At 33.2% G+C, this 24,161-nt stretch overlaps 1 protein-coding gene across 4 annotated transcripts; it reads left to right on the forward strand.

Moving 5' to 3' along the window:
* Positions 1 to 14,084: 14,084 nt before the first annotated feature.
* On the forward strand, positions 14,085 to 22,232 carry LOC112287019 (kinesin-like protein KIN-12A). Of its 4 annotated transcripts, XM_024529609.3 has the most exons (20): positions 14,302 to 14,603; positions 15,168 to 15,440; positions 15,687 to 15,830; positions 16,038 to 16,121; positions 16,287 to 16,406; positions 16,500 to 16,559; positions 16,686 to 16,739; positions 16,911 to 17,003; positions 17,109 to 17,204; positions 17,355 to 17,500; positions 17,613 to 17,762; positions 17,938 to 18,067; positions 18,253 to 18,412; positions 18,515 to 18,971; positions 19,163 to 19,496; positions 19,683 to 19,781; positions 19,988 to 20,140; positions 20,327 to 20,769; positions 20,971 to 21,343; positions 21,538 to 22,232. In XM_024529609.3, exons 1-20 carry the CDS (start codon positions 14,442 to 14,444, stop codon positions 21,940 to 21,942), a joined length of 3,936 nt encoding a protein of 1,311 aa, XP_024385377.1. In that variant the 5' UTR covers positions 14,302 to 14,441; the 3' UTR covers positions 21,943 to 22,232. The 4 variants fall into 4 exon arrangements, with proteins under 4 accessions (XP_024385374.1, XP_024385377.1, XP_024385375.1 ...); XM_024529606.3 differs by having other exon boundaries at positions 14,085 to 14,603; positions 18,253 to 18,971; XM_024529607.3 differs by having other exon boundaries at positions 15,195 to 15,440; positions 18,253 to 18,971.
* The last annotated feature ends 1,929 nt before the right edge of the window (positions 22,233 to 24,161 follow it).

The following is a 24,161-nucleotide window of genomic DNA, read 5'->3' on the forward strand; positions in this document are numbered from 1 at the left end:
TTTCTAAAATATTTTTTCTTAATTTTTACTTTTAATAAAAAAAAAAGATTCAAGACTAAAATTTGAATTCATTCTTGGAAGTATTTACAATTAAATTTGGAGAAAGTGATTAAAAAAGAGTATCAGATGCTAAATTCATATTTTTTTAATAAAGATCACGTTTAGCTACCATATATATTATTGAATTTTAAAGCCTTGCTTCTAATATAGATTAGAATAATAAAGTCCTTATCAATCAATTTTTATATACATTAAAAGATAATTTTAGATTTATTATTGAGAATATTAAGAACAAACTCATTAAAATAGTTTATTTCTTAAGCCAATGCATGTAATAATTGATTCTTTAAAAGATGCCAAAAACAAAGATTTTATTGAAAAAATATAAGTCAAGTCATGGCGACACCTTCTAAATTTATGGAAGCTTATTCATCTAAGCCAAAGCCTATGTAAATTAAAACAATACATTTTAAACTTCTTATTAAATAAGAAAATACTTATTATTGCTAAGAAGATTTATGCATATATTGTAGAAAATCCAAGTGTATTCCTCAATATTATTCAAAGAAACAATGTAATCATGAAATGAAGAGCATGGTTGCCAAAGTAGATGATGTATCAAAAAATAAGTTTATCTAGCTATAATAAGAATTAAGCAGTTAAAATCTTATGCAATACCTAATAAATGTCATATTCTCTCCTTAGATCCTTCATCTTGTTTTATAGTAGAGATTTATTTACGACCAAAAAATTACAAAGGCCTAAGCCTATTTTATAAAAAAATACTTTGTCAAAAAATATAAAATATTTTTAATTAAGAAAACCAAATTTGTATATATAGAAATAATAGATAGTTATTTTAGAGATTTTATTCATGAAATTATTCTTTTAAATATAATAATTAATGATTATAATAATATGATAATATTTAATATAATTAAATCTTCTTTTAATTTTATTATTTTAGGATTATTGTGACTAAAAAAGTAAAATCTTCAAATAGATTGGATTTCTTATAACCTTAATTTCTTCCATAGTTTAATTTAAGTTTCTATAAATTAAGTAAAAATCCATAAATCCAATACATTCAATACTTTATTGATAGGTGCAAATACTTGCATGCATGCTACAAAAGAATAATCAACTTTTACTATATATGCCACATCTATTTTTGATGAAGAAAAGATTTTATATAGCATTTTTAGCCAATATTAAGATTATCAAGATATTTTTTAGAAGAAAAATATAAATATTCTTTTAGAAAATTATCCCTCTAATTTTTTCATCAATATTTAAGAAAGAGCTCAAGCACCATTAGGACTAATCTACATCCTATCAAAGAAAAATTGATTGTACTTAAGAAGTATATTAATAAAAATTTGGCTAAGAACTTCATGCCATTCTAAATTTCTAACAAAGGCTCCTATCTTATATGTAAATAAAAAAGACGAATTTCTAAATATTTTTGAAGACTATCAAGAACTCAATAAGATTATTATTAAGAATAGATATCTTCTATTTTTTATTTTATGACTTCTTGATCAATTCAATCAAGCAAAGATCTATATAAAAATAGATTTACAAGAAATATATAATCTAGTATGTATTAAAAAAAAAAAGATGAATGAAAATTTTTATTTTGAACTAGGTATGGATATTATAAAAATATTGTCATGCCTTTTGGACTCACAAATATATCACTTCCTTTTCAATATCTAATACATAATGTACTTTGTAAATATTTTGAAAATTTTATTGTCTATTATTTAAATAATCTTAATCTACTTGAAGAACAAAAAAGAGCATGAACTTCATATTTTTTGTATATTACAAAAACTAAGAGATATAAGTTTATATGCCAAGATAAAAAAAAAAATACACATTTCATATTACTCAAGTCAACTTTTTAAGATACATCATTTCAAATAATGGCCTTTTAGATTATCATGGATTAAAAGATTTCAAAAACAATCAAAGATGTGAAATATTTTTTGAAATTTGCTAATTATTATCAAATCTTCATTAAGAAATTTTTTCAAATTCGAGCTCTACTTACATGCTAAAAATGTAAAGACAAACTTCAAAGAAATAAAGAAGTTGTAGCATCTTTTGAAGCCTTGAAGATAGCATTTATTTTTCTATCAATCTTATATTATATTGATTTTTTTAAAGCATTCTTTATGGAAATAGATGCATCAGACTTTGTTATAGATATTATTTTGTTATAAATAAGAGTAGGTGACAAGTTCTATTTAATAGCTTTCTATTCCAAGAAATTTTTAGAAATTAAGATTAATTAAAGGATCTATAATAAAGAACTTTTTAAAATTGAAAATTCATTTCAATAATGGCTATATTATCTAGAAGGTACTTTTAGTCCAATTACTATATGTACAAATTACAAGAAACTCAAGTACTTTATGTAAATATATATTTTAAATTATTGCCAAGTTTTTTAGAGTATATCTCTATCAAGTTTTGATTTCAAGATCATTTATTGATTCAAAAAATAATAAGGTTTATCAAACGCCATTTTTGAATATTTTTATCTTGTACCAAAAGAAGGAGATGTAGCTTTAAATTAACAAAGAATAATTTTCTTGAAGTCATAGCATTTTTATCTTTAAGCAATGAAATCAACATTAACTATTGATTCAATCTTTCTTAAGTAAATTTAATTGAGTATGCCTTCTAATTTTCTTATTCATAATATTAAGAATAATTCTATTAAGTTTTATAATATTTTAAAGATTGAGTTCAAAAATAATCTACTCTATTTTGAAGAACAATTATACATTTTAAAAGATAAAATACAATTATATATTCTTCAAGCTTGTCACAACTTTTTAGCAATTTGATACTTTAGATAAAAAAAGATTTTGGAATTGATATATAGAAATTTATGGTGGTGTCAAATATAAAAAGTAGTTTAAGACTTTGTAAAATTATATGATATTTATTCAAAATAAAAAAAAACTCCTCATCATTGACCTTATAGACTTCTTCAGTCATTACCTATTTTTGACAACCATGGTCTTTTATTTCTACAGATTTTATCATAAATCTTTTAGTCTCACATTTATATGATTCTATATTCATGATAGTAGATCGTTTACTAAGATGGCATATTTTGTATCATGTACAAAATCTATTATAAGAAAAGAAATAGCTAAGTTTTTTCTTGACAATATCTATTGATAACATAGACTACTCAAAGATATTATATTGAATAGACAAATTCAATTTGTATCAAGATTTTAAAGAATTTTTTTAAAAAATTTTAAAATAGATATAAAGCTCTCTTTAGCTTTCTATCTTCATATTGATCGACAAAAAAAACATGTAAATTTAATTTTGGAGCAGTATTTGAAATGTATGATGAATTATCAATAAGAAGATTGGAATTTTTTTAAAAAATTGGTAGAATTTGCTTATAATAATATAATAAATTCTTCTATTCAATAATTATCTTTTTTTACTAATTATGATTATCATTTATAAATTGATATTTTTGGCTTTTCAAAAGTTGATAATTCTATAACAAATGATTAGGCAAATCATTTATTTGAGGTCCATATAACAATAAAGGCACAATTAAAAGAAACTCAAGAATGAAAAAAAATCAATATAGATGCCCATCACAAAGAATAATCTCAATTTTGTGTTGGCAATAAGATATAATTACTTTGTTGAAATATCAAGATTAACTGCTTTTATAACAAATTAGATTATAATAAGCTTGGACTATTTTTTACTTATAAATAAATCAATCTTATTGAACATTGATTATATCTATTAGAATTTATGAATATCCATGTAGTATTCCACATATCTCTTTTTAAGCCATATAAGATAGTGAATATCTTGGGAAGAAGAAAAATGCCACCTCCTCTTATAGAAGTAGATAATAATAAAGAGTTCAAGATAGAAAAAGTCTTAGACTCAAAGCGGCATCAAAATAGGTTGAAATATCTTAATTATTGGCATAGATATGATAATAATAAATATACATGAGAGCCAATAAAGAACCTTACAAATACAACAAAAAAAATTGATACTTTTTATTCATAATATCTATCAAAACTAAGTTGAAGAATAACAAATCATTGCTATAAAAGAAAAAAGATCTAACCTTCAAGATAACATATTTGAGGTGAAGATCCTTAAGAATGACATGTCTTTCTCCAAGTAGATAGTGAGATATAACATATTTGCTACATGACCTTAAAAGAGACTAATATTTGGTAATTTTATTAGAGGAAGGAATGATTTCTAATAGTCTTATAAATGTATTAGGGACTGTATACAACAGAAGGATTGAAGACCAAAAAATAGAATTAGCTTGAAATTAGAACAATACTTAGATACAACGCAAGAAGGTCCTGGCTAGACCTCAAGAAGTGAATTATTAAGACTGAGGATCCCTTCAACCTCGACTCTTATATATACTAGAAAGCTTCTTAAGAAGTTTCTATGAGGCTTGGAAACAAAGCAAGCCTAAGATCCTTCTTCGACAACTTTATAAATCATCTAAAGCCTACTAAAACCTTCCAAGTTTTCCTATGACCTCCTAGAACTTTCTTAGAATATACTAGAATCTTCTACAACTTTCTTACAATTTATTGGAACCTTCTAGAAACTTTTAGAACCTCCTATAATCTTCTCAAATCTTCTTCAATTGTATGTTTATGACATCACCTCCTCTTCTAGCTTTGAAGTCTCCAAGAAGTAATGTTGCTGCAAGTTAGTAAATGTACAAGAAATTGGAGATCTGTCGCATGGTGTCTGCTATATAATTTGATTGTTTTCACGAGGCAAATGATTCATAAGCCCCTATAGCCATTGATAGTATTCCAAGCCTTCTATTTATAATCAAACATAAACTTTGATATCTTTGTTATAGAATTATCATACAAACACTCTTTTTGAGCATCTTTCATAGGTAGATTCTACCTTAAACATAATAACCAATGACCTATTACTGTATATCCTTTCATGTCTTCATGGTTCAAACAGCTCTTTATTTCAAGATCATCTTTGTAAGCTACTTGGTTGAAATGATATGATCAACAAGGTATCTATCTCTTGACTATCTATATCATATAAAGTAGACAAGACCAAAAGAATATAAATAGGCTATGATTGTGAATTTAAACTATTGACTTATATTATTCAAAACATTTGAAAAAATTACTTCTTCAGAGGCTGTCTCTTCTTCTTCTTTATGAGGCAAAGAACTATGAATCTTTTTGATAAGTCATTTTATCAAGCTACTGTTCCTTATTTTGCTCCTTTTGATTTGGATAGATATTATTGATAGAACTTTTTAACATTCATTTGTGCATTTATAAGGTTGCTAGTTAATTTTCATGTACAATCATTGATATCATATCTATGCCAATGGACTAGATATTCAAGCCTTCCATGTCTTATCCTTGAATTTAATACCTCTTCTACTTCAAATTCAATATGATTATTGATTTCAATTATAGGAGGTGGTGGTTGTCTTTGATCTTGCAAAAGTGAAATATAAAAGATTGGATGAATCTTTATGGATGAAAGTAATTCCAAGTGATAAGTTATATTATTGATTTGTTCTGAATCACAAATGGTCTCAACCTTCAGTAGTCCAACTTATCACATGACTTATTAGTTTCTATATTGTGCCAAAGAAGCCATACTATGTCATTAACTTGGAATGGACGATGTTCTTTCCTCAATTCATCTGCCACTAGCTTATAACATTGTTGAGCCCTTTCTAGGTGAGTTTTCATGGTTGCTTGAAGTTCGACCATCTTTATAGCAAACTCCTCAGCTATTAGATTTACCAACTTTGAAGGCTCTATCATATCCAATTTTGGATGATGACCATAGTTTGAATAGAATGGCATTTATTGTATAGATGCATGGATTGTTTTGTTATATGCAAACTCTATCAATGACAAGTAGGAAGTCCAGTCGTCTTGTTGATAATTGATGGTGCATCACAAATATTGTTCAAAAATTTAATTGACCTAATTTTTTTGGCCATTAGTTTGAAGAAGGAGGGCAGAAGAAAGGTTGATGTCAATCTTAAGAATCTTGAAGAGTGTCTTCCAAAACCTTGATACAAATTGTGGTCTATGATTTGACACAATGTCATTTATCAATCCATAGTAACTACAGGCATTCTGAATAAAGAGTCTTACTATTTCTTCACTAGTAATTGACTTCTTATAAAGTATAAAATATGTCATCTTGGTCAATTAATCAAAAACTACAAAAATAGTATCAAATGAGTTTGATGGTGGAAGATTTGTAATAAAATCCATGGAAATAAATGACCATGGTTGTCTTGAAATAAAAAGAGGTTGAACAAGTCTATATAATTGGTATTAAGGATTCTTTGACCTTAAACAAGTATTACAAGATAGTACAAATTTCTTAACGTCCTTCCTTATTTTAGTCCACTAAATGTTTCTAGACAAAAGTTTCGATGTCTTGTTGAATCCAAAATGTCTGACCGTAGAGAAGTCATGGCATGTTTAAAAAATGTACAGGCAAGTTGGCCCTTCAAGAATGAACAAACTTTCTTCAAAGAATAAGAGATTGTCTTGAATCTTGAATTTAAAAGACTCTTTAGAAAGATTGTTGGTAAGATGCTTAATATTAAAATTAAGAAGGTCAATGGTTGAGGCTTTAGAAACCTAATTAAGAAATGATAAATCCACAGGCATTGATACATTGATTGCTTAAAGATGAAATTCCTCAGGCTTTAATAAGATTGTTTGTTATTGATTATATGTTACCTCACCTTTTTTTGATTCAAGTTAGGAACATCTTGATAGTACATTTAATAACCTTTGTTGGCTTTCAAGTCAATATATGATGCAAAAGTCAACATTGTAATAAAGATATACTCCAACGTACTTAGCAATCGTTCAAGATTTGAGCTGACATGAAGTATTCAAGATTCTTGTGATTTATATACACAATCATTTGATGAGAGGCACTTTCAAACAAGTAGTACTATTCTTCAAAAGAATCCATGATAGCAAGTAGCTCTTTATTATAGATTTTGTAGTTGATTTCCACTACTAAGAATTTTTTAGAATAGAATATAATTGGATGAAGTTTGCCATCTTCTCTATATTGTGATAAGTCTACTCCCAATGCAAAGTTTGAGGCATCGGTTTCCATAAGTTAGGACTTGTTGAAATGTAGATGTATAAAAATTTGAGTTATTTTAAGCTTTGAAAAGTTTTTTCTATTTTGGAGCCCCAATTTAGCTTGTCTTTGCATGTCAACCATATAAGTAGAGCAGCAATCTTGGAATAATTTCTAACAAAAACCATGTAGAAGTTTTCAAATCCAAGAAAGTATTGGACATCACATACAATTTTTGGCTTTACAAAATCGATGATTGCTTGTACCTTCTTTGGATCCATAAAAAGACCTTTGTTAGAAATAATATATCCAACAAATTTGACTTGAGGTGCATGAAATATATACTTCTCTAGTTTTCATATAGCTTAGCACTTCATAGCTTTTTCAATACAAGGCGGACATATTTTTTGTAGTCTTCCAGATTTTTAGAAAATATTAGAATAGCATCTAAATAGATCACAACAAAGTCATAAAAATGCTTGTAAAATATATCATTTATTAAGTGTTGGAATATGGTTGGTGCATAGGTAAGTCCAAAAGGCATGACATTATATTCAAAATGTCCATACTTGATACAAAATATTGTCTTCCATTCATCTCCCTTTTGAATATGTACCAAGTTATACACACTTTGTAAATCAATTTTTGTAAAGATTTTTGCTTGGCTAAGTTGATCAAGAAGTCTAGATATCAATGACAATGGATATCGATTCTTTACCATGATTTTATTAAGACTGCAACAATCGACATACATCCATAAAGATCCATCTTTTTTCTTCACAAATAATATTGAAGTATCAATTGGCCTCTTGGAATATTGAATAAAATTCTTAACTAGATTTTTATCAATGTATTCCTTTAAAGTCGCAAGCTCATTCTGGAATAAGTTGTAAACAAATCCAAAAAAATTTTGAGTACCTTCTTGAAGGTCAATCATATAATTGTAAGAATAATGCTTTGGCAAGATGTCGCATTTTTTTTTCTAAATACATTTACAAAATCTTTATATGCCTTTAAAATTGTTGTTATAGCAACCTCAAGTTTTGATCGTAAATTTGCATAGATAGCAAATATAGCACCTTGTTTGGTCCTCCTCACAAATGCTTTAGCTCTAATAAATAAATATTGTTTAAGTTTTGGCTTGTCACGTATTAAAAGCTTTTTTATAGATCTAGGATTTCTATGATCTACTAAAAAAAATTCTAACTTTTGAGATATCCAATCTATTTATAGATTATATTTTTTAAGCCATAAAAGTTTTAAAATGACTATATCAATCTACATATCTTTCACTTCCAAATATTCATTAAAATTGGATAATAAAGAAGTTTTAAAATAATTGGTGTATATACATGGCATAATTGAAGAATGTTTATCTTGTCATTGTTGAAACAAACGATTATCACACTTCATAGTTTGATTAATGGCTTTATTGAATATTTGAGGATCTAACATAGATAACAATAAGTTCTTGAAATCATCTCTTAATTTTCAATAAAATTGGCTCATCAAAACATCTTTTCTCCAATATATATTACATGCTAATTATCAAAAATTTAAGACATATGTTGATGAAGAATGTGTTCTTTGTCAAAGGCTTCAAATTTTAATTATTGAAGAACAAACCTTATCATATTCACCAAATGCTTCTACAAATACTCCCAAAAATGTTTCAAAATTGTACAATATAAGAAAATTCTTTTCAAATAATGGAGCAAATCAAGATAAAGCTTGACTTGAGAACAAGGTTCCAACCATACCAATATGAGATGCTTCAATGAAATATCGTTCAGATTGAAGCAAGGTGATTAGTTGTACTTAGTTTACAAAGCCACAAAATTTTGAGCAAGTGCTATCGAACTTTTTTGAAAGGCTGGTCGTTGGTTCTTTTGCTGTTATTGTTGTTAGATCATTGCCTTGAGTGAATGCACCTCCCTTCTTTCTTGAAGCACATATAGTTGTTTGAAAATATGGAACCTCTATTATCATTTGATGTAGTGGTTGAGGCACTTTGGCTCTTTGACCATTCTATATGGTCATATATAGTTCTTCATTCTATTTTGACAAAGTCTTTGTCCTAATCTTCAATGCATCAAGAGCATTAATAATAGAATCTAACTTGATTTCTTTGGAGTCTATTATATTGACTTTTCCATTCTCTTCCATAAAAAATCAGAGAAACACATGCATTCAAAGGAAAAAAAATAGAATCTATGGTATAAAAAAACAATCAAAAGAATATTAAAAAAAGAACAATAACAATCTAGAAGAGGATAATCTGCAACCTCTAAAATGCTATAGTACTTTTAAGAATAGGAATAATCTACTCTCTATTAAGAAAGATCAAGTTTCTAATATTATTTTATGGTTGTCTCAATAAATTATTAGGAACTGTATACAAAATAAGGATTCAAGAGCAAAAAATAAAATTAGCTCGACATTAGAAAAATAATTGGATACAACTCAAGAAGGTCTTGGCTAGACCACAAGAAGTGAGTTGTCAAGATTGAAGATCCCCTCAACTTTGATTCCTATATATACTAGATCCTAGAAGCTACTTGAAAAATTTTCATGATGCTTGAAAACAAAGCAAGCCTAAGATCCTTCTTCAATAACTTCCTAAATCATCTAAAGCCTCTTAGAACCTTCCAAAATCTCCTATGATCTTCTAGAATTTTCTTAGAATCTATTAGAACCTTTTGGAACCTTCTTAGAATCTATTAGAAACTTTTAGAATCTTCTAAAATCTTTTAGGATCTACAAAAATCTTCTTAGAATTTTCTAAAACCTCCTAGAATCTTCTCAAACCTTCTTCAATTAATTGTCTATGACAAAATATTTCCTTTGGTAGAAGCTACAAAGGCATCAATAACAATCAAATAATGGAATGGTCTTCTCACCTTAAAATAAAATATTAGTAATGATTAAAAAAACTTATTAACTATTTTTAAAAAAAACAAAGATGAAAATATATGATAAACAAAATTTGTCATATCTTAGACTTCATCAATATGTAATCATCGCTCCTTATGAAACTTATTTCTAGAAAGAAGAATAATATCATGGTATCATATTATGGTTTGGCTATCATGAAAAAATAATGCATATATATATATATATAATAATTTATTATATAATGTAATAAAAGTCATATTATTAGATTTTAGTTAGTCACAAAATATGATTAGATTATTACTTTGAAGTAATTAGTTTAAAAAGGCTATTATTGAGGTTAATTTTATATTAATAATAGTTTTATATATTTAGAAATATCTTTATTAGACATTGGTGACTCTTAAAATCTTATTTTATTTCTTTTATTTGATATTTAGGACATATATTATGTAAATGTTATTAAAAAAATTGTTGGAGAGGGATTTTGATAGCAAAAGGAGTAGTTAAAGCATCCATATGAATGAATGGAGATGGATGATGAAAATCTCCATTGCTATTAGCCAAAAAGCATGTCCAATGGACTTCAAAGAGGCTGCTTGAAGCCTTATTAGAGATTAAAGTTACTCTTTTGAGGTCATTTGAACTTGGGAGGAAAATTTCAAAGAATTTAGGTTTTTTGCTATGGTTTTGGTGAAAATTTTGTATAAATTGGAATTTTTATAAAAGAAATATAGGTGCTCAAAATAAAGGTATTGATTTGTATCTACTTTCACTCTTTTGGACATAACACATATATAAAAAAAAATAATGAAGGATCAATTACTAGGGTTGAAAAGAACATTTTTTTGGATATATTTTTTATATATTATTTGATGAATTCTAAGCTAGCATGAAGGATTTATTGGAAGTTGAAGTCAACACTTGCAATTTAAAGGCAATAAGTGATCTAATTAACTAGTAGTTGTGTTTTAAGCTATATCTCCAGCAATTTGATAAGATTTTGGCTAAACATCTCTAAAAATATATATTATCATATTACTAAACTTTACACACAAATTTTGTGCCATTTGGATCTTGGATTTTTGAGATATAGAAAAAATAGTACTTAAGTACTTGTAAATTAGAGTTTAAAGTACCTACTAGAGTATCTAAGATTTTTGATGATTTGTAGTAGATTTATGATTCATTTTTTTATAGTAAAGCTTAAGAATAAAGTCTATATCATCTAGATATTGGAAAAAAAATTGAACAATTGGATCAAGAGATATAAATTTTTAAAGTTTAGGAAAAAAAAACCTTTATAGGAGAAAAATATTTTATAAGGATTTTGTTACAATTTGGATATTTTATACAAAGTAAAGGAATTTTTGAAAGCCAAGACTTTATATGTATGTAAAATATGGAGATATGGAGTTATGAAAAAATTCATGATATAAAGATGAATTTTTGTATGAGGATTATGGATTTTCTTTGAGCTTATGGAAAATCAAACTCACTGACAATTAATTAGTTATGATTTGGTATAGCAAAGGATATTAGGGCATTTTTAGATACTTTAGAAAGCCTTATGTATAAATTTTTTTAAATATAAAGGATTTTATTAGTAGAATAGCTTTTTATACTATTATATTTATTTGACTTCTATAATAAGAATACTTCAGTTATTCGAACTTATTCAATAAATTAAAGCTAAATTCTCTATAGCTAGGTACTTGATATATTTTTAGATAGAAAATCATGCCATATAATAATAGAAATATTATTTATTCTAATAAGTATATATATGATTAATTAAAAATAAAAAAATAGATTAATTGGATAATATTTTATAGAAAAACTTACTAAAAGCTTCATAGATGCAACTTTGACTTTACATGTGTTCATAGTTGATTGACAGGTTAAAAATTTAATCATCAAGTTAGCCACATATCACACGCATTGGTAGCTTGTAAAACAAATTAATTATGTAGTGCATATGTAAAAAAATTCTTTGCAAGTTAAGAAATATATCTCATAATTTGGACATGTATTGGAGGTCTTGTAGAACTTTGCTACATAGCTCCTAGTTAGATAGTATATATAAAAGCAAGAGTGAAACCTTCTTTACTCTTATCAATATTGTTCTAGTTTTTAGTCTTTTTCAAGATTTTTTAATCTTCTTGTTTTTGGCAGTAACTATTCTAGTTTAATCTTGTATTATTTTTGACTGATTTTTCAATCTTTTTGAGTGACACAAGAATATATTTATCTTTTAATTCTCTAAGATTTATGTCCTTGATAGTTGATGAGTCTATCCAAGAGTAGAATACATGTGCTACCTTTGAAGTTATCTTTGTTGATATTATAAGTAGCTTTATTTCAAAGAGCAAGACTTCTTTGAAATTCAATTTGTTTAATGTAACTTTTATCTTCTTCAAAGAAAAGTTTGCGCTCTTGAATCAAAAGAATTTCAAGATTGAAATAAGAATTCAAAAAAAAAAAATTGACCTTATATCTTTTGTGTATCCTTGTAATATTTTGTCTTAATCCTTATATATTTATTGACGCAAGAATAAAGTTGTCATACATTTGGTGTATCCACTTGTAGGATCTTTAACTCCCTCTTGATGGTTCCTTTGTGCGTAGTTGATCTTATTACAAATAGATAAGAGTAGGAATCTTCAAGTATGACAAATAATCTACTTTTTTGGAAAAATAAAATATTGAGTGCTTTCATATTCTATATGTGCTTCTAATATTACAATAGAAGAGATTTTTGGAAGGTAAGAGAGAGGATCAACTATGTTAGATCATTTGAATTTCTTAATGTGCAAACTTCTTCATTGTAGCAAATGAAAGTAATTATGGTACAAAGAGATTTTTTTTGAGATAATAGTCTCTAACTATATAGCTATTTTGTAACATTCCAAAATTAAAGAGGATTGATATGTTTTGATTTTAAAATAATCCATCCTTACAAATGAAGCATGATTTTGTTAACCAAGTGAGATTGAGCCAATTTATAGTCCTAAGATCTATCATGTAAGCCCTACAATAGATAAAAGGCTGAAAGTTGTTTGCTTGTCAATGTTGAAATATCTATGAAGGCTTCTATAGAATCTCTTTGTTTCTATAGAACTAAGATAGTATAACTAATATAGTTATTGTTATAGCAGAGCTCTTGTTAGAGATTAATGCTAACCAAAAACTTTGATAGATGTATAAAGTATTTTAACCATGTGCAATTATTGACAATTTCTAAGAAATAATTAATTGGATAGAGAAGTAAGCTTTTTTTTAGTTGTTAAAAATAGTAGATTGTTTTAGAAGTGTTGACATTACTCTAGGTTGTATTTTAAAATAGTTAATTGTGCCTTGGGTCATGTTTTCCTGTTAGGATTGATGTTGAGTGTTCTTTTGCTTCAAATTAGTTCTTACATTGATACTGGTTTCTTTTGTGATGGTTTATCTTTTGTGCTTCTTAATGGCCCTGCTACTACATTAGAGGCAATGGACTTGCCCTTCTATATTACTTCAGCCCAACCAACTACTATATTTGTATCCATTTTGACTAAATTGACTTGTAATAGGTACAAGATGTTTTGCTAATGATGCATTTTGCAACATTGATGATAGCGCACAATAAGAAACCTCACTTTGTACTCTAATCCTTCACCTAGCATCATTCCTAGAAATCCAGATCCAGACAAAAAATGCAGCTCCAAATTTCACAGAGCCCAAGGGTCCAAGAGCAAAGTCCACATTGGCCCCAACACCATCCTTGTGTCTCGAGCAAATGCACTGTCAGCAAGCCAATGGGAGAATTAGCTGAGCTGGGCTCAGAGAGTGCATTCTCCAGGTCATCAGCGAAGCGTGCCACGCCAGCATCCATCTGGCGCCAGATAGACAAGAGCACATGCAACGTGTGCTGACCCCATACGCGGAAACCCCTATACATTTGAAATTACGGAACGGGCCCCAGCCTCCAACGCAACGGCTCCTTCGACTTCGCCAACGTTGTTGTTACTGTTGGTCCTTCTGAGCTTGAAATTCCGATGCAATTCAGAACCAGAGCTTGGCTCCAATCCCCCCCCCCCCCCTCCCGCAGCGTAGCTCTGATGTATCATCCTCCCTCTCCGATCTCTGCTTCTACTGCTTTCGATACCCGTCGCTGTAATTTTAGCTCCCGTTCGCCCTTGGAGTGTCGACAGTGGCTAGTTGATGTAGATTCTGTGAACAAAGTGTGTGACCTATCGTTGGCTGTATGTGGCGGTGGAGTGGAAGATCGTAGAGATTATAGAGTTGAGAGTGGGGCTTTACGGCGCAATGCTTGAGGCGGGAATTTAGTGGAGAGATTTTGTTTGTTGGAGGGAACTGGGAGTAGAAGCCGAATTGGAGGAGTTGCGGTGCCAAATTACGACATGAAGGGGGTTTCCGCTAGGTTGAGGAGCTCCCCGCGAGGTGCAGTAGATGCGGTGGTCAAAGAGCGGGAGCCTTTCTGCGTCGGGCCGCATCGTGCGAAGAGTGCTAGTCCAGCTCGGAAGGGTCGCAGTAACGGCGAGAATGTGCCTCCTGATGTCAATGTGAGTGTCGTAGTTTGTGCTGTGCTGCTTTCGTGAAAGGTGTCGAAGCTGCTTTTTTCTCTGCGCAAGGGCCCTAGATTTACATGTGTCAATCGCTATGGTCGCATCCGAACCCGAGATAGTGTCTCGCATGAGTGTGTATGGATTGCCTGCACGAATGTTCAGGGAGGGAAAATTGCGGGGACTTTTGAATTCTCAAAGAGGAGCGGTTTTTAGATGTGGATGTGTTTCACGACTTATTCTTGGCCGAATTTTTTTCGTTTTGTTTGCTTGGTAACTTCCGCCAAGTGGGGTCCATAAGTGAATTGAGTGTTGATGTCGTCGGGTTCACGTAGATGGAAATCAATGCAAGTCCCACACCCTCAAGATATTGTTCCGGTCTCAGCTGCAATTTCAAGCGAGAGCCCAGTTACTTGGTCTAAAAGCTTGCTGCATTCAAAATTTTGGGATCCGATGAAGAGTAAATTCCAACCATGTCCTGAACTCTTTGCATCTACTAGATACCACTGGAAAGTGTTAGTGCCTTCTTTAATGGCTTGATGAGTGACAACACACGAATCGCAGGTCGCTGAGGGAATGTCACCTGTGCAGTCGAAGGCTGATAAGCCGAAGGCAGCTAAAATCAGCAATAGTCCAGCTCTTCCACCGAAGTTTCCAAGGCCTTCTCTAGGTCGAAATGCATCTGCTCTCACGCAACTGCAAGACAAGATCCCTGGATGCGATCAGGGAAGCAACATTAAAAGGAAAATAAACTGGGATATGCCCACAGGTGCCTCTTCAGACGACATGATCAAGACTTCAGCTGTAGAGACATCTTCTGCTGATTCAGGAGTGAAGGTAAGTGATGAACGAGAGGATAACTGGTTCTTCAAACTTATTATTGTTGTTCTGTTTGTTATCAATATATATTTATATATATATACGCACACACATACATAGATACATGTGAAGTTTTACCATCAATTTCGTTCAGTTGTGAATCTCACAGTTGGGGTTCCACTTTGGCATACCCCATGCAGTGCTTGTTGTTAGTTACTGAGATGACATTTCAATTTCGGGGGGGGGGGGGGGGGGGGGGGACAGGTAATTCTAAGAGTCAGGCCCTTGAATAAGAAAGAAGAGGCGGAGGAAGCTGATCGAGTAGTGCGTAGTGTGACGTCTACGAGCGTATCGCTCTCTGACCAGCAGTTCACATTCGATGCAGTGGCAGGAGAAGTTTCATCGCAGGTAAATTTCTATTTTTCTACGATGCATGCGTTTACACGCGCACTGTTTCTCTTGGATTTCTTTGGTACTCAAAGCTGTTAAAAGAAATTCTATGTCTATCAACCCTCCATCAATCAGTTGGGTAAGACATTTTATAGGGCTGGTTAATTCCAGAACGCGGAGTAGTTAGTACACGTCTAAAAGTGTTTCTGCAAACAATACATGCAGGAAGCTGTCTTCAACTTGGTGGGGCTACCTATGGCGGAGAATTGTCTCGCTGGTTTTAACAGCTCCATCTTCGCATATGGGCAGGTCTGTCAACTTTTTAGAGCTCTTATTGTCGCTCCATCTCGCTATTTTCAGTTGTGGTTAGGTCGACACTCTTCACTAGGAAGCAGATTGCAGCTCTCTTCATGGAAATGATGGAAATCACATGTGGGTTTAGTCTAACGCTCTCACTCGATGTGACCTTAACAGACGGGTAGTGGGAAGACCCACACCATGTGGGGCGTGATGTCTGACACGCAGGACATTCCATCGGATGACCGAGGCCTTACATCCCGAGTTTTTGAGATGCTTTTTGCGAGGATCCAGAGGGTACGCTTGTTTCTCCACTCGAAATTAAATCTTCTTTTCCATCATTTACTTCGTAATTACGCGTGTGGTGGTTACTAAGACGTCTGTGTGCAGGAGGAATTAAATAATATCAACAAGCAACTAGTATACCAGTGTCGATGCTCCTTCTTAGAGGTAACCAAGATCTGTCCTATTTGTTATTTTATCTGTTCCGCCTGGTTACAATTTGGTTAAGACGCGTGTCGTAATTTACATAGTAAAATCGCGTCGATTTGACAATAGTGGTGCTCATTGGTGCAGATCTACAATGAACAGATCACAGATCTGTTGGAGCCCTCTCAGAAGAATCTCATGGTAATTTGTAGGCTGATTCGCAACGAACCACTATTAACTAAGTGTGTACATTTGTGTCCTTAGGCGCATGCTTCGGATGATCATGAGTCGGACTGATATTCAATCTCTGATCTACTCATGATTTAATTTACTATTTGAAGTTGATGTCCATTGGACCCTGTGTATGTGCAGATTAGAGAAGATACGAAAACGGGTGTATATGTGGAAAATCTCAGTGAAGAGTTCGTTTCATCAGTTCAGGAAGTCACGCGGGTCCTGGTCAAGGTGAGTCCCTCTCTCACCAGTCGATAACATCCTATCTTCTTCTGAGCAGGATTGAAGACATCAGAAAAGAGTGGTCGAAATGACTTGGGTACTGCTTTTGATCAGGGTTTGGCTAACAGAAGAGTTAGTGCCACATCAATGAATAGTGAAAGCTCGCGCTCGCATTGCGTATTTACGTGTGTGATAGAGTCCCGATCTAAGGTACTAGGTCTTCACTACAACACCAAAATTTACCTTTTTTATTACAGTTCATGGCTTTCCTGTTGTTGTTTTCTGGAACTATAGCCACCGTATCAATGGACAGAGGCTTGATCCAACTTTCAACATGTGACTTGGTTTGTTGACATGCAGGGTGAAGGCGAGGGTATCAGCAGTGTCAGAAGCAGTAGACTGAATCTTGTAGATTTGGCAGGCTCAGAGAGACAAAAACAGACGGGGTCTGCTGGTGAGCGGCTCAAAGAGGCTGGAAACATCAACAAATCTCTTTCCCAGCTCGGGTATACCACTCACTTAAGACTCATGGCAGTCCTGTTTGAGGTGGTGTATGCAATGTCTTTAGACTACATGTACATTCTTCGAATTAACAGAACATGCTGACTGGTTTTGCAGAAACGTTATTAACATATTGGCCGAAGTATCTCAATCCGGAAAGCATCGTCATGTACCATATAGAGATTCTCGTTTAACATTTTTGCTTCAAGAGTCGCTTGGCGGGAACGCGAGGCTCGCCATGATTTGTACCGTCTCTCCAGCAAGTTGGTATGCTCCTGTTAATATCCGACGTGGCCTTGTTCTGTTTGCAAGCGGGAATTGTGAGTATATATATTTATGTGATAAGATTTCTGACATGCGTTTTAGAATGCACAGTAAGCACTATATCATCGTGAAAGTAGAGGGTAATTGAGGGTCTTTTTTATTTTTTTCTACCTTGCAGCTGCAGAAACGAAACGCTTAGTACATTAAGATTTGCTCAGAGGGCAAAGGCCATTCAGAATAAGGCTATCGTGAATGAGGAGAAAGCTAATGATGTGAATCTTCTCCGTGAACAAATCCGTCAGCTCAAGGTTCAGTTTTTGTGTCAATTTCTGTGCTATTCACTTCCTGCTGGATTTGTAGCAAATTGTTGTACCAGATGTATTCCTACGCATGTGTGGACATTTTACAATTAATGCCCACTAACGTGCATGACCAACACTGCCCTTCTAGTATTGTTCATGAATACGACGTCGAATGTATGTCTTGCGTGCAGGAGGAACTGACAAGGATGAAATCCAACACCGCCACAGAGGCCGGCGATGGCAGTGGATACACCACTGGGTGGAACGCACGCAGAAGCTACAACCTACTCAGGCTCAGCCTTGGCCATCCAATGACAGCTCCTCTTTTCGCAGACGATGTAGCTGACGATGGTAAGAAAACCGATGAAGACATAGAATCTAGTACAGACGAAGCAAACATTCGTCTCTCGAGTGGAACTAATGTAGTTCAGTCTCTGAATATGGATTCTCCAGGTGCCCAGAAGTCCGCTAAGATGAAGATGCTCAATATAGATGTGGCGAATGGTAGGTCAGCATCTTCAAATGGTGAAACAGCTCTTACACCATGTAAAGAACTGGATGACACTCCAAACTTGGAGTCTCCGACGCTCGGCTTGGCAGAAGGTCGCAGATTTAGTCTCCAAAATGTGGACGTGAGTAGATTACCCACGGATACGTCACCTAATCTTCAGTCGCCGAAGTACAGCTACTCTCCGAAAGGAAACAAAAAATCTATCGGGACTAGCGCCATGTTTGGGCTTGTTTCGCTTGCAGAGAACGAAGACGTTGTGGACTTCGGAGCCCCTGTTGGCGTAACCCGTCTTCGGAGTGCCAAGTCTTTGCCTTCTCCTTCTCCCAGAGATCGCCTTGCAGCGAGCCTTCAGAAAGGTCTTCAAATTTTGGATAATCATCAACAGAACTCTCTTCGAAGGTAAGGATTCGAAACTGATTCTGACATAAAAATGAGAGATATACAGATAGTCCAAGAATGTTGCCATTGATGCATTCTGCCGTAGGTATCATCTACACCATTTAGAGAGTCAACGCTATCGCGTTGACGGGTACTTGTGTACTTCTAGTTAACACAAATGCTACCCAGTTTTTAAAATTTCTTTCCTGCAGGTCGACAAACTTAAGGCTCTCCTTCCAATCTACAGACCCCAAAAGCCCCCAAAGCGCAACTAGTATTTGTTCACAATGCTCTATGCGTTCTTCTGGGGCAGGTTCCCGATCCATCCCCCCACCTGTCACTCCGAACAGGAAATCGTGGACTAAGGAGATAGGAGTGCAGACATCCCCTCTCAAGGAACTCACTGAGAGTTCTGAGTTGGCTAACCTCAACGAGGTTGCTTGCAAGACGATGCTGCCAGACTCTCCAAGTAGTTCTATTGAAACGGTGGAAGACAACAAGGGGAACAAAAAGGAAGTCGGTATCCTCAAACCGGATTATGTACAGGTGCCTATTTCAGTACCTCAGCATGTTCTGAATTCCTTCTGATATGCTGAATTCCCATCAAATTCTCTGACTTCGCATTGCTGAAGGGTAATTAATTTCCTGTATCTTGATCCTGAACACTATATATACCATGTTCTACTAAGACTTACGTGTATACTTAGATTCCATTACCATTCATGTATGCAGGCAATTCAGGCATTGCTGGCTGGTTCTATCAGAAGGGAAAGGGCTGCTGAAGAGATTATGACCCAGCAAGCTGCAGAGATTGAACAGCTTAACCGTTTGGTACTCATTCAGCTGCACCACTCTTGAGTAAAATATTGCTGACCGTGATGTGTAGCGCTGTTTCTCTAAAAGGGCTGGTTTCCAGAAGTGAAGTCATGTAGGACCTTTCTGCAGAAACTCCGATGTTTGTGTACTAGTTACTTGTGTTTGCGTTCCATTTGCCCGTTCGTAATCTGATGGAGACAAACCGTTTTTCTACAATGCAGATGCGTCAATATAAGCACGAAAGGGAATGCAATTCAATTCTCCAGCAAAGTCGTCAAGAAAAGATTGTCCGACTGGAATCCCTAATGAGTGGTGTCCTGCCTCGTGAATCCTTTCTTAATGAGGAGTGGGCAGCCCTTTTGAAAGAGCATAAGGTAAGAGATTCATTTTAGTCTTTCACGAACCTGGGTCAAGAAAATTGTTAACAGCTAAATCTACACTGAAGATCTGTGGCGGAATTTTAAAGAGCTGATATCTAGTTGCCAACCAAGTCTATCTAAATATTTGTATGGTTTTCTTTGACTGTGTCCTCATGATGGATTGAATTTTGTGGTTGTCAGATTTTACAAGAGAAGTTCGACAAACACCCTGAGGTAACACATTCCAAAATAGAGCTTGAGAGGTTACTAGACGAGTTGGATCGTTACAAGACATTCTTTGATCTCGGAGAAAGAGAGGTCCTTTTACAAGAGAATATGGACTTGCGTAACCACCTGCAGAGCTACCTCGATTGTGATACGCGTGGACCAGCAAAGCATCGGCGACTCTCTATAACCGCGAAGTCGATTCGAGAATCAGCAGCTGATCTGAGCCTTCGCACCGCAGTTACGGACGGTCCGTCAACCCCTGAATCGCTGGATACCCATCAACTGGCGAACGAGAGGGAGCTGTGGCAGGAAAGAGAGCTCAAATGGCTAACTTTGATGGAAGAGATACAAGCTGAGTCTGAAAAATATAGGCTTCTTGCGGAGAACAGGAGGGTCGAACTGGATGGAGAGAAAAGGTATGTGGGGATGATATTCACAAGGTGGTATTTAACTTTCTATCAATTAAGCTTCCGTGAACAACTTCGCATTCCCGATTCGGATCCCGAGAATTGTGAATGTTGAAGCGTTATCACACCCTTCAGTCAGCAGAAATATGAAAAGAGTAAATTTCCTAAATGTAGCACTAAATGGCGTTTTGGTTATCATTTGTGAGCCAGGTGCGCAAAGGAACTTCAAGATGCGCTTCAATTGGCAATGGAAGGTCATGCGCGGCAGTTAGAGCAGTATGCTGAGCTTCAGGAGAAGCATGTTGCACTCCTGGACAATAACCGGAAGATACGAGAAGGCGTGATGGATTTAAAGCAGTTAGCCAAGAAGACTGGTGTTACCACTACAGATACAAGTTGGTTTGAGTGCCAAGCTGAGCAGCTTGTGGCCATGAGGATTGACCACGAGCTTCAAAGAGATGCTGCTAGAGACGAGGTGCGGGCCTTGCGTGCGCAGCTTCAAGATACTGTCGAAGCAGTCTCAGCAGCTGGGGAACTTCTGGTGAGGCTTAAGGAGGCAGAGGAAGCAATGTGTTTGGCCCAGGTGAGAATCCTATCTATCTGAGAACTCCCTCTTTGTTCAAATCACGCAATCGCAGATCAATTAGAAAATGTTTGTTAGGAGTTTCATCTACATTGTGGTAACTCACGGAACTGACATGTCCCTGCTCGGACATCAGATGTGGACTGTAGTCACTAGATGGATATTCCTGATCTGTGACTCCCTGCTCTTTCCAGGATGCGGCAGCAATGGCTGGTCAAGAAGCCAATTCAATTCGTAGGGAAATGGAGAGATTGCGAAAAGCACATGAGAGTGAAATTGCTACCTTGCAACAAACCTTGCTGGAGACGCGTTGGCAGAAACCTCAGCTCTGTCCCATGTGTGTCATGGCCGAGCGGGTCAAGTTCGAGTTCACGGAGCCTGATGCTGACACCATGGCCAAAACAGAATCCAGGTCTGCATCGCTGCATTTCAGATCATTGTCTTCTCCCGCATTCAGTACTCGACATAGCTACAACAGTGTGGTTGATGGAGAGTACACGAAGGATAATTACGAAGATAGCATCGCTGGAGAGCTCGAAGCTAGGCCACATTTCCTAGATAATCTAGACATTGACGAGTTTGTTGATGAGCCTCTGTGATGCGAACAAGCTGTAACTATACAAACGAATTAACGCATCAAAACAAATATGTAGAATATTGAAATCTGTAGGTCTCATGTACAATTGTACATGAGTTAGACTGCTTCAGGTGGGAGGATATCGGAAGGCCCCACATGGACAACCTTCATTATTTTATGAGGACGAGTGGATTCGTGACTCCCGATGAGTGTATCTTTAGCAACCGTGAAACATTCCTCTCGGCATTTGCATCTGTAGTCTCACAGTCTTTTTCGTTAACTGATGCCAACGTTCATTGGCAATGTCATTCACTTCTTGCAGTAGGTTGGAGATGTTGTGCAGGGTCTAAATTTGCTGTCTGCCTCAATTACATATGCTAAAATTTGTTTCCTTCTCCCCTAAGCATCCGGCAATTCTCCTTCTCAATTAATAAATCGGAGTGAAATGATGTATGTCTTTATCAGGTGTGATTATCGAACAAGTTCAATCCATACAACTGAGGGGAACTAAAGAAAGATATGAAATGTGGTCTTAGGTCTTTAGATCTGTACTGTAACAAATCTGACAGGGTTTGAGAAGTTGTATATGATATGAGCTTGGCTAATATTACTGATATACCTGCAGCCTGGTTTTGACAAATTTTTATACTTGTTGTAGTATATCTGTTGGCCTTACAGCGTCCCTGGATCATGCTAAATTTGATGAATGTATCAGCGAATAAAAAATCTCATGATAGGGTTCAAGCTTTTGGAAAATAATGATCAGTTCAAACAAATCAATGCAAGTAGCTTTTTTTGTGTTCACTTATTCTTTATCTTGTAAGAATTTAAATTAAATATTTTATTTAAACTTCTTTTGAATAATGAATATGAAACAAAAATAGTGTGACAAAATCATTATCACATTGTACAGTTTTAATCAAGTTTTTAATCTCAGGAAAAAACTTTCACCAAGGAAGATATAATATTTTTTATTATTTTAATTAATCTTTCATGAAACACCTTTAACATTCTACTTCATATATAATAATATTAATTTTCACAAACATTGATTGTATTTAAAAATTTTGAATTTGTATTTAAAATTTTGAATATGTATTTAAAATTTTGAATATGTATTTTCAAATCAATAATCATTAAAATTGACAAGAAACCACCTTAATTTCCAATATTAAAAATATCTAATAGCAATAGACAATACTTTCAAATATACTTTCAAATTCAATTTTTTTAAAGTAAAAAAAAAAAAAAAAAAAACTATCAATCAATTGTGTAAGTTGATAATAACATTATAGACAATGATTTAATATCTTTAACATACATATTTATTTAGATTTAAAGGGATTAATTAGAAATAAATAAAAATAAAGTAAATTTGATATTATCTTATAAAGAAGCTTTATAAATGTGGATTTGATTTTATATGTATCTTTAGGTGATTGATAGGTTGAAAACTTAGCCAAGGAGTTGGCTAAGTATTACACATATTGGCTACTTGTAGTAGAAGTTTGCCATATGGCACACATATAGAAAACATGTCTTATAAGTTAGATATGTATCATGTAGATTAGACTTATGTTGGTAGTCTTGTAGAACATCACCACATAGCTCTTAATCAAATAGTATATATATAAGCAAGAGTGAGACCTTACTCACTCTTATCAATGCATTTTTTGTTTATAGTCTTGTTTCAAGAGTCTTTAGTCTTCTTATCTTTAGCGATAGCTTTTCAACAAATATATCTATTGCTTTTCAACATCTAATAAATGATGTTTTTTGAGAATTTTTAGGTAATTTTGTTGTTAATTATCTAGTCTTTATTTTAATCAACTCTAAGAACACAAAGAGCAATAAACTTCATATTTGTTGTATATTTTAAAAACTTACAAATGTAAGACTATATTCCAAGATAGAAAAGTGATTATTTTATACAACTCAATTTGACTTCTTATGATATATAATTTTAAATAACTATCTTATGATGGATCTTAAAAAAATTAGATTTTTATGAATTAAAAGATTCTAAAAATAATAAATAATATCTAATTGTAATTAAAATTTATTAATTACTATTAGATCTTTCTAAAACAAAAATAATTTTTTGCTCTACTTATACATTATACTTACAAAGACAAATTTGAGTGGAATAAAGATACTAAAGTAATATTTGAAGCTTTAAAGATAACTTTTATTTTTGCACCAATCTTATATTATGCCAACTTTTTTGTAGTTTTTATAGAA

The sequence above is a fragment of the Physcomitrium patens genome, chromosome 9, assembly GCF_059467195.1.
Source record: "Physcomitrium patens ecotype Gransden chromosome 9, ASM5946719v1, whole genome shotgun sequence".
Lineage (NCBI taxonomy): Eukaryota > Viridiplantae > Streptophyta > Bryopsida > Funariales > Funariaceae > Physcomitrium > Physcomitrium patens.

Coding starts and splice junctions, on each gene's coding strand:
- LOC112287019 (XM_024529606.3), top strand. CDS start 14,442: ATGAAGGGGGTTTCCGCTAGGTTGAGGAGCTCCCCGCGAGGTGCAGTA. Junction 16,560..16,685: donor GTCGATGCTCCTTCTTAGAG/GTAACCAAGATC, acceptor TCATTGGTGCAG/ATCTACAATGAACAGATCAC. Junction 19,497..19,682: donor TCAAACCGGATTATGTACAG/GTGCCTATTTCA, acceptor TCATGTATGCAG/GCAATTCAGGCATTGCTGGC.